The 10987-nt window shown below is 35.7% G+C and overlaps 1 protein-coding gene across 1 annotated transcript; it reads right to left on the reverse strand.

The window, feature by feature from the left end:
• Positions 1 to 1212: 1212 nt before the first annotated feature.
• Positions 1213 to 7912, reverse strand: ctsd (cathepsin D). The gene is made up of 9 exons (XM_079873650.1): positions 7512 to 7912; positions 6456 to 6612; positions 5250 to 5373; positions 3807 to 3925; positions 3519 to 3718; positions 3243 to 3365; positions 2614 to 2758; positions 1980 to 2078; positions 1213 to 1757 (listed from the first exon to the last, which is right to left on the reverse strand). The coding sequence occupies exons 1-9, from the start codon at positions 7571 to 7573 to the stop codon at positions 1590 to 1592; spliced, it is 1197 nt and encodes a 398-aa protein (XP_079729776.1). The 5' UTR covers positions 7574 to 7912; the 3' UTR covers positions 1213 to 1589.
• Positions 7913 to 10987: the final 3075 nt, after the last annotated feature.

Here is a 10987-nt window from a genome sequence, read left to right on the forward strand (position 1 = left end):
ACAGAGCCTAGACTTTTAGCCTAAATTCAGTTGCTATTTATTTTTAGATATAATAATAATCAACACTCAAGTAACAAATTGTATGAAAACATGTAAACTGCACATAAGGCAGTTTTTACATTAACATATGTTTTTACTCTAATTTATTATTGAAATATAATCATTTTCATGACAGATATTTTAAACATACATTAAATAATCAAGATGTCATTAACAGGTTAAGTAAAATATAATATATAGGCTAATATAGTGCATTTATTTAGTGAAAGAGTTCATTTCCTTAGCAAACCAACAAGCTGTGGACACTGAATGACTTGCCTGAGCTAAATAAAGCTATGTGAAAAACTAAGCGTTTTATTGACGTATTTCCGCTGTTGAAACACTGACTGAGCGATTACACGAGTTATGATGCCTTTCAGTAAGTATACTGTATCTTTCCACATACCTTCAGGTGTCCATTCATGTTTATTCTGTAACTCAGGACGAGATGCTCGCATTTACTCGCGCTCCGCGCTGCCGCTTTAAATGAGGAGCCTGTCACGCCACATCAAAGAGCGCCAAAACGACATTCAAGGTTTGAATTTCGTGATCAAATAGACAGAATTTGAAAGATTACACCTTGCTTATTATCGAAAGTTACAAAACACTGAGCTTATTGCGATTAAATGTGGTTAATGGTGGTTAGGCAACAACGCTGTATTCGTTGTGTACACATAAGACATGAGGTCCAATGAGCCGGGACAGCAGGGGCGGGGTGGGCGTGTTCGGTACGCCATGAGAGTATCGCGATTCGTATCGTGGGTGGTGTATCGCGGTTTTTCGGTTCGGTTCGAATATCGTTACACCCCTAATATATATATATAATTAACATTCCAGTGTTGCCATTATGATTAAATCATCAACTTATAAATGACGAGTTCAGATGCAAAAGACTCTAAGTGCCATCTGAAATTTTCTTCTAGAATGATAATTATCAGGCTTGTATATTTAAGTTCAGTAATTTCACTTAAATGACAATTAATAGGTAATTTTCATTGCCATTTAAGTGAAATTACTGAACTTACACATACGAGCTTGATAAAAATTATCATTCTAGAAGAAAATTTCAGATGGCACTGAACTCCTCAAATATTAATTTATATTATGCATCTTAAAAAAAAAATGAAACCTTAAACCTGAGCCCTTGTTAAATGAAAAGGTTTGACAACATGGGTGGGTTTAAAACATCTTTATTGTCCATTTTGATTTGTTCTGTCATTGGAAGGTCGTTTTCAACAATAAAAATCTCAAAACAGGTAGTGTCTAAAATCAATGACATAACAATTAGAAAATAAATGTTAAAACCTGGTGTTACAATCACATAAGGATTAAAATAAGCTTCATCTAAAAAGCAAATGAGTGTAAATTGTCATCTTTTTGACTTTTCCCTGAATCATTTCATCTCAACATGCCACTTTAAAACGAAAACATCAGAAAGCTAGGAGCAGTGCAAACACAATCATACTGCTACACTATCATTTAAGCAGAGATGATATTGAAAGATTCCTAGATTTCTTATTACTTTCATGACACATCTTAAGTGTTAAGTTCTACAATTGGGCGGCCTTAGCAAAGCCCACTCGGTTACTCTCTCGATCAAACACGGTGTAGTACTGCCCTATGAACACATCACCCAGAATCCACAGTGGTCCAGCGGGGGGTGGGATATCCAGACCCATGAATCCACTCAGACAGATGTCCTTTCCAGCCTGGCTTTCCTGTAAACACACACACAATCTTTAGAATGTCTTTGTCATACGTAAGAATGTTTTGCTTTCACTGGCTACTAGCTGCATGTGATTTATAAGAAACATCAGGCACATGATTTTATTCTGACTCAGGCGTGACTTTTTCCTCAAACAACACCTCGATTTCACAGTTCTGCTAATGCAAAGTACCACATCAAAACAACAGCAGTGAGGTGACAAAACAAGACTAACCTTGAGTATGTACTGTTCTCCAGTCAGTGTGTAAGTCTTTCCACCCAGGACGAATGAGACGGTGGGGAGTGTGGGCACTTTCTTACAGTCAACCATGTACTAGAGAGGAAACGTGTTTAATAAGAGAAAGTTATCAAAATGTTAGATTTTCCTACACTATTAAAAACACACTAAGAATGCATGCTTTGTTCACAATAGACTTTTAAAAATATATAAATATGAATAATAATAAAAAAATTGATTTAAAAAAGTTTGGGGTCAGTATGATTAAAAAAAAAAAAAGAAATTAATACTTTTATTCAGCAAGGAAGCATTAAATTGGTCAAAAGTTACAGTAAAGAAATACAATTACAGAAGATTTCCATTCAAATAAATGTTTTTACTTTCTATTGATCAAAAAATCTTTTTTTTCCACAAAAATATTAAGCAGCACATTGTTTTTTAACACTGATAATAAGAAATGTTTCCTGAGTACCAAATCAGCATATTATAATGTTTTCTGAAGGATCATGTGACACTGAAGACTGTAGTAATGAAGAAAATCTGCCATCACAGGAATTTTTAAATAGAAAACTATTATTTATAATAGTGTATTATAGGTGTATAATAATATCAATATTTCAAGTTGCAGTACCTCTCCTTGGATCAGAGGGATTGCTCCTATAGCTTTCTGCAGGGCTTTGACCTCAGCGGCGGGGCCGGTGATCAGGGAAGTCCCAGTGTCCACGATGGCTTCACATCCTCCTTTACACAGAGTCAGCTCGCTGCCGATACTCATGCTACACACATAAACAGGGAACTGTTAACACTACATTATTGTTATAGTGATCTTCTGCATTGGTGGTTCAGTGGTAGAATTCCTGCCTATCACATGACAGACCAGTATATTACATATGCATGCATGCCATTTTTCATATAAATGACAAATTTGCTAAACTCAAATTCAAACATAAATGAACAAACTGTGCTTAAAAGGCACTGAATTTTTATGATAAAGGGAAGAAATTACCATATTTAAAGCTCTATAACCTAAAATTTTCAAAAAAAGACCACTTAATAGTGGACAGTTTGTGCACTTAAAATGTGATTCCCACAGAGCAATGCATGATGGAAAGGCTTAAACAGCCAGAAAGTTTGCAATGAGATACTTTCTTGCCTAAAGATAAACCATTTCCCAACTCTTGATTTCTAAACATAGATTTGTATAAATCAACTAAATGTTTAGACGACCACTGCGTTACACAGAAGCCAAAAATCTCTCACCCATCCATGTGAATCTGCCAATAGGCCTGTCTGCTGATGTCCACATAGTTAAAGTCTCCAGTGTAATATTTGGAGTCTGTGCCTCCAAGGAGCAACTCACCACCAGGTTGGGTGTCAGGGTTTCTGTCGGGCAATTAAAACAAGGACATCCAAAACAATCAGGCCCGAATGATTCAACTGCATTTAATACACATTTATGACAGACTGACATGTAACTATTTGATTATTTTATAAGCATCTTGGATAAACCAGGATGGCCTGAATAAATTCATTTACCTGTTTAGGTAGAAAGAGAAAATATTTTTCTCCACTTTCTTCTGGCTCATCATCATGTCAAACACAGGAGGAACCCCATCTACGGAAATGCGAGGGTAGGCCATGCCGAGAATACCATCGAACTTGGCTGCGATGAAGGCCACTCCAGGCTGTTTGATAGCCTCTCCAAATATCTGCTTCTCAACCGCAATATCCCCAACCTGAAAGAGAAGTAACAGATCGGTTTCTTGCCTTCACCATTTCTGGTGACAAAAAAAATGTTCAGACTTGTTACTTGTTGATTCCTACCGTGCATGTGTCCTGGCTGAGATACCCAGACAAGCTTCCGGATCCATACTGTATGGCAAATTCAGTCCCGTTCTTCACATAAGTGCTTGACTTGCCCCCGTTGTACTTGTGATGAAGCACTACAGGTTTAAAAAAAGAAATACTGAAGTTGCAATATTCTTCTTCTCTATTGTGACATATATCCGAGTGAAATGGCTTCTCGAACAAGAAAAGTAGGGTAGGGCGGGACTTGATTTTATCCATCAGGAATTGATTGGCTCGTTGGATGGTTGTGGTTTGCTCAGAGTGCAACAGTGGGGTTCCAGAAGTAAAAACTTAAAAACTCCATTAAGGCTCCATTTTCAGCCTTACTGTGAGCTATGAGGTTGCTAATTGATAGCATTTACTTCTGTTGAAGCCGTCACCCGCATTATTTCGACGTAAAATAATTGTTGAACAGCGGAATTCGTGGTTTAAAAACTACATTACTCATGATGCTGTACAGAAAATTCCACCAATCAGAGAGTCGAAACAAGCAAAACACCCCGCCCACTCCCATGAAGCACTGCTAATGACATAATTGAGTCGGTCTCCCAACACTCTCAAAATACTTAAATGTTTGCATATTTATGCATATTTTGCAATAAACTTAATGTATTGTCTATAATCAACATTTTATTGTTTTTCATTTATGTTGTTCGCAATGCTTCATGGGATTGTAGTTCTTTCTCTCACTAAAGCCATTAAGTAAATAGTCTTGTACCCTTGTATTTTTGTCCAATTTCCAAATACTTTTTTGCTTCAAATCAAAGTTTGTAATGTTATGATTTAACTCGTTGCTGATTGTGTGCACTGCAGTAAACATTGTCACTGGTAAGTGTATTTTTTAGTGCATACTGAGTGTCAGGATCCCACAATTGAGCCATTCGTTCCAGCCTGTATCCACTTTTGTGTCCTTAAACGCTCATTTTTTGGGGTTGACAGATTATTAAAAACGTAGCCTATTTCTGGGTTAGCCTATTTCCACCCCCACCCCCACCCCCGGTGTGCACGGATAAATAATTTATAATAAATACTGCAATATTCTATAAAATATGAAGTCAATTTTGATTTCATGGTGCCCTTATCTCTAACTGTACAAATTTGACTAAAGATACAGAACTTTGCTCACATTTTAAAACACCCAAACATTCACACCAAGTAAAGTTGTCACTGAGGCTGATCTGCAAGACTTCACCAAACTATGTTGAAATGTAGTGATACAATCTCTAAAAAGTTCTTTTTCAGAATACAGGAACAAACTTGCTACCACTAAAAAGATGTCACTGACAAGCTTGAGCAACATTTGGCCAGAGTCAAATAACTTCTTGTTTCTTGAAGAATTCATGTAGATTTTATTGTAAGGACAACACTGATCTGACAATATTGTTTGAGATAAAATCCCTAGGCTCTGCGTGGACTTACAGCAGGCGATATCAGTCAGGGAACAGTGGACCGAGGGCACCCACAGGTTGGAGGATCCAGTGTCAAACACTACAGTGAAGGTCTGGACAGGAGTGCCAAGCCCGATCTCTCCATAGTACTGAGCCTGTAAACAAAAAATTTATTCAAAATTCAGCGCCACAACAGTCTGTACAATTTGTTTACAATTACTAGGTCCTCCGAAAAAACGAAAACTTATGCATGCAAATATTGAAGATTTCAGTTCCACTGTGAATTGAAAATCTCAGAATTTAATAAGAAAAATGCAATAAATGTCACAATACATTTTTTACTGATTTACTGATATTCTAATTTATTATTACCTTAACTACAAATGCCAACCAACGTTTTTTTCTAGATGTAATTGAGATTGAGATACAAAAAAAAGAAAAGAAAACTGGACATTTTTAGGACAACATTTTTTTTTTAATCATAATGTGCATCTCCCATAAGTCACTCAAAAAACGAATGTGATCTTTTAACCCTTAAGATCTTGCATCAATTACTTAAGCCTGTTTCAGCAATAATATCAGCTGTTCATTGCCAAAGAGGATTGTCGTGGCCTACTGTGGGAAAGGCACTGTGACAGAAGCATGACAAACAAACTCATGACCAGTTTGTCAATCACACCATCATGCTGTCCATTACAGCTTATGACAGGAAACAGACTAGCACATTGTGGTGAATAAAGATGACAGGACAAGTTTCAGGTTCACTTTTTCCTACACTTAGTCACGTTCCATAATGCCGACATAGTGGTATTTACTAATCACATGACATGACTCTGCAAAAGGACTGTAATGGCTCGTTTCCACCGAGCGGTATGGTATGGTACGGTACGGTACAGTACGATTCGGGACGGTAAACCCTGATCCGGCTTGTGTTTCCACCGCCAACAGTACCCTTACTTGATTTAGTTAAACTAAAACAACTGCTCGTCCTCTCGCATTTGCTACTTCCTGGATGTACAGCATTGTGCAACCTCTGCAGTTAAAAAGAGACATTCACATGCCTCTGAAGTCAAATTAATTCATTAGTGATATTCCGAAAAAACAACATAGGTTACAATTAGAGATGTTTAGTAAATGGTTTTACATTAAGTAGAGCCAACGGATTAATGTGCATTAGCAAAACAGCGCAAACCACAGTTGCCCTACACAGGAAATGACGTAAACAAGCAATACTCACATCCAGGTAGTTCTTGAGGGTTTCTGGAGTAGGACCATTACTAGCTGGGAAGCCCAGGTTGTATTTCAGGGGCACAGAACCAGCCACAAGCTCCTCCACAGCTCTGCCAGAGTCACTCAGTGTCCGTCTGATGGAACGGAACTTCTTTAGAGGAATCCTGGAGAGAAACAGACACATTTGGATTTAGTAAACCGCACACGGTTATCTTGCGGTCATAACCACATCACCTGCAGCAAACTACAAACATTCTCATGCTAAACGCAAGTCAAGGCTCCTTTCCACCCCCTTTATCATGATGAACACAACTTTTAAGTAGGGCAAGAACCTTACCAATGGCTCACTATACATACTTACAATCAATCATGCCAAGTTAAATAAGCACATTACAAATGAATTAGTTGCATCGGTTATGGCTAACAAATATAATTTTCTCTTTGCATGTGTATAACAATAAGTGATGCCGTAAAACCAGCAGTGTTTTGGACTTTGATAAGGCGGTGAATAATAAACCTCAGTATGTGTCACTGACAGAAAAATTAGGTCAATTTATAACATTCAAGTTAAATACAACTACAAAACAAAGGCCTTCCACAAAATAAAGTAATTGATGACCACGTGAAAAAAACCATTATTCACTTGTTTTTGAGTCATTTGGGAGAGATTTATCAGCTTCAGTGCACTAAACGGGATTTCTAAAGGTTTGAACTTTAAAGGGCCCTTCATATTGGTCTATAAACAGCTCCTAGTTTCTGCTGAATCACAAACGACCAGCCTCGTTGTCTAGTGGGAGACCCGTAACGACCTCTGAGTCTCTGTAACGTTAATCGTTTTCACACAGGACTGTGTCTTAAAACCTGGTGAGCAGCCTAACTAGACAGCATTATTACACGTTTAAAATGATATAGAGGCACTACGTCTTAAGAGACAACTATAATCTTTTTAATTAAACTAGTGCAAGTAACGTGAATGAACTACAATGATCACACTGCGATGTTTACAAGGCGATATGATCGGATTGTGTTGTTGTTATTGTTAAGTTTGTTTGTTCGACCTTACCGAACAATAGCGTCGGACGTCCACATAAAGGCAGCAGCTAGCAGCACACAGGCGATTCTCATGTTGGCGAGTCCTCGGGACCTGTTAACGCATCTGAGGAGTAGTATCTGTCTGTTGAGAGTGTGTTGTTGTGTGATCTGATATAATACAAACGGCTGCAGTCAGCTGACGTGATGGTGCTGCCGAGCAACTTTTGCTCACCGTCATGTGATGATGCATTGAAGAACGTCAAGGCTGCGCTCGATTCTGCGCATTTAGAATTTGAATAAAGGCTCTGAGGAAATGTTTATTAGACACGGACGTGAAGAAGATTAAACTACTGGTGATTAATCTGTCGACTCTTTTTTTGACCGGAATAAATGTAATTACATCAAATTAATCACATTTTAATTTGGTCGAATATGTTAAATATATGTACCTAAAAAAAAAAAAAAAAAAAAAAAAAATTATATATATATATATATATATATATATATATATATATATATATATATATATATATATATATATAGTATTTTAACTAAATAAATCTGATTATATGTATGGCCTTATAGTAGCCTACACTGTTCTGCCAAAAAAGTTGCTGTTTGGATTTAAATAGGCAATTGCTTAGAAGTCTATAATTGGATCATTATTGCAGTGATTATTATACTCCAGCATGTTATTTGTTGGACAACAGTTCTTCTTGCCCTACTTGTGAGTAGCTTTTCATTTCTTAAATTTAACCTTTAAACAGGCAAGAGTAGAAAATGATAAGCAACAAATAATTTCATGTCATTTTTTATATCATCTGGACTTAAGTAAATCATATCCAAAAGAATTTTTGAAAAATGTTATGTATTTTGGATTTTATGAGTTGTGACTCCCAGATCACATTGCCTGTTTAGGGTATAAAAAAAGGACCAAAGCTATAACGGTAACTGCCATTGCATGTTTAAAACAATTATATCCTATACTTCAACTCATATAATGTTGACATATTATATCTCATTGGAAAGCTTGCAAACTCAAGATTCAGCCTGTTAAAACCGTTTTGAGATCAGACCTTGCCTTACCATAAAAATTGATAAAATGGTAAAAAAATGTTGGATTTAGGTCAGGCTGACTAATTGATCACAGATAACTTGAAGCAAATCATGTGACCAGCATACTCAAGACAGACAGGCTGTATCAGTTTAACCTGTAAATTTTATAATTTGTAAAAAAAAAAAAAAAAAAAAACTCAGAATACAAAGATTGTTACAAAAATGAATACAAAGTTAATCCCTTTTTTATACCCAAAAGTGGCAATGTGACTCAGGTGTAACATTATTTCAAAACGTGCTAAATAACAACATGCAACATTTTTATAAATTTTCTTTTTCAGCTCCTTAAGACAATGTTCATAATTAATGTTAGCAGTGTTAGTATTATTTTTTCAAAAGAAAAGTAAGTTTAATACATATTTACTTATCTCAAAATCTGAATGTCCTGCACCACTGGCAGCCATGTTGGATTTAGGTCAGGCTGACTAATTAATCACAAAAAAATTAAACAAATCATGTGACCAGCATACTCAAGACAGACCAGGCTGTGATAAATGATTAAAGGATTTGATGAAAAAATCATTCTTACGCCCCAAAAAAGATGACAAAAACTATGTTACACCCAGATCACATTGCCAGTTTTAGGGTTAAACAACCATGTAGGAAGACACATCATGGCCATATTCCAGGATGCCAATGTCAAGATTCATCAGGCTCAAATTGTGAAAGAATGGTTGAGAGTGAGCATGAAGAATCATGTTCATACATGAATTGGTGCCTCTGAGTCCAGACCTTAAATTCATTGAAAGTCTTTGGGATGTGCTGGAATAGACTTTACAGAGTGCTTGTCTCTTGCATTGTCAATATTAGATCTTGACCAAAAATGTACTGTATGCACCTGGAGTTAGTAGAACTGTTGCCAACATAACATGCTAGAAACACAATAATCACTGCAATAATGATCCAATCATATACAGTACCCGCAAGCATTTGCCTTTTTAAATCCAAACTTTAAATCAAATTTTATGTAATTTTTTTGGCCTGGGCAGTGTTTTTAGCCTATGTCCCTGTTAAAGATCCATTTGGAATGACATGGAATGTCACTTGGTGGACACTGGTGCTGATCGTTTCAATTCGGATTTCCCCCCTTAATTTCACAATTTACATACATATTTGCATAGGCTACAACTATAAAGGACTAAAAGTGACACTTAAAATAAAACTTACCAATTAAATAATTCAAATGGAAAAAAATAGAAAATAGAAATAAATTACTTTTAAAATGGGCAATTTGACATTGACAGATAGACATAAAAAACGGTTTATTTATTGTTTACTGGTAAAATTGTAAAATGTATTTACTATTTCATTATTTTATTGAACTACATTTTAAAACATGAAGTGAATAAACCTTAAATGTGTAGATTTATTGTTCAATTAAAAAATAAAATATTAAAATATTATTTTATTTAACTTCATTTTAAAACATGAGTTAAATGTCTATTAATTTGTCCATTAAGTGATTTATTTATTTATTTCCATTTTTATGTTTGAATTATTAGATTAATAAATCTCAATTAGCCTACATTTTGAAATAAAAATCTCACCGATTTAAACAAAGATCTTTTTGTTTAGTCACAAACTTCAAAAAAAAATTTCAATAAATGTAGGCTACAGGATTGCGGAGAATAGGAATGCATTTCTAGACTCATTAACCCAGCTTACTCAAACTCATAAGAATGCATTAAAAGCTATAAATCAAGCCAACTTCAATTTTATCTGGAAAAGAAAACACACAACATTAGAAAAGGAATAAAGAGTATGAAGAAGGAGGGCTAAAAGCAATTGACATTGGATGTATTAATGGTACTATTAAAACGAATTGACTAAGATCTTTTTTGAAAAATGAAAATAGTTTTTGGTTTCATATCCCCAGTCAAATCTTTATGAAATTAGGAGGCGTGAATCTTCCCCAGATGTGATTATGACCTTAAAAAACTCCCTGTTAAGTTATCAGTGTTTCAACAACAGGTTTTACTTGAAAATGATCGGTCCCACTTTATATTAAGTGGCGTTAAGTACTATGTACTTACATTGAAAAATAAGTACAATGTACTTTTTGTGTTCATGTTGTATTGTATTGAATACACCGCGGCTATTTGAAATTGTAAGCTTTAAATGACATGTGTCTTCACAGTTTTACCACTAGAGGTCAGTGTGATCTCGATAATGTTCTCGTTCCAGTCTGAGAATGTGGCAAAGGACCGTCAGAACACTGACAGCAGATTCCACAAATTTACAACAAAGTTGAACTTGTTTAGCAAAACAGAACGCTGAAATGTAAAAACGAATGCGTTCTTATCACTTCACACATCCCCAACATGGGTGTCCTGAAGAAGTAACGTTAAATAACTATTTTCAGTTCAGTGCAACCACTGAAATAACACCATT

Source organism: Squalius cephalus (assembly GCF_949319135.1).
Source record: "Squalius cephalus genome assembly, chromosome: 6".
In the NCBI taxonomy this organism is placed as follows: domain Eukaryota; kingdom Metazoa; phylum Chordata; class Actinopteri; order Cypriniformes; family Leuciscidae; genus Squalius; species Squalius cephalus.

Bases quoted from the DNA above. Each gene is read 5' to 3' on its own strand.
- ctsd (XM_079873650.1), bottom strand. From the start codon at position 7,573: ATGAGAATCGCCTGTGTGCTGCTAGCTGCTGCCTTTATGTGGACGTCC. The intron at 3,366-3,518 runs GTAAATGAATTT...ATTGCCCGACAG, and splicing joins TTCTCTTTCTACCTAAACAG to AAACCCTGACACCCAACCTG. The intron at 2,079-2,613 runs GTACTGCAACTT...TTTCCTCTCTAG, and splicing joins TCCCTCTGATCCAAGGAGAG to TACATGGTTGACTGTAAGAA.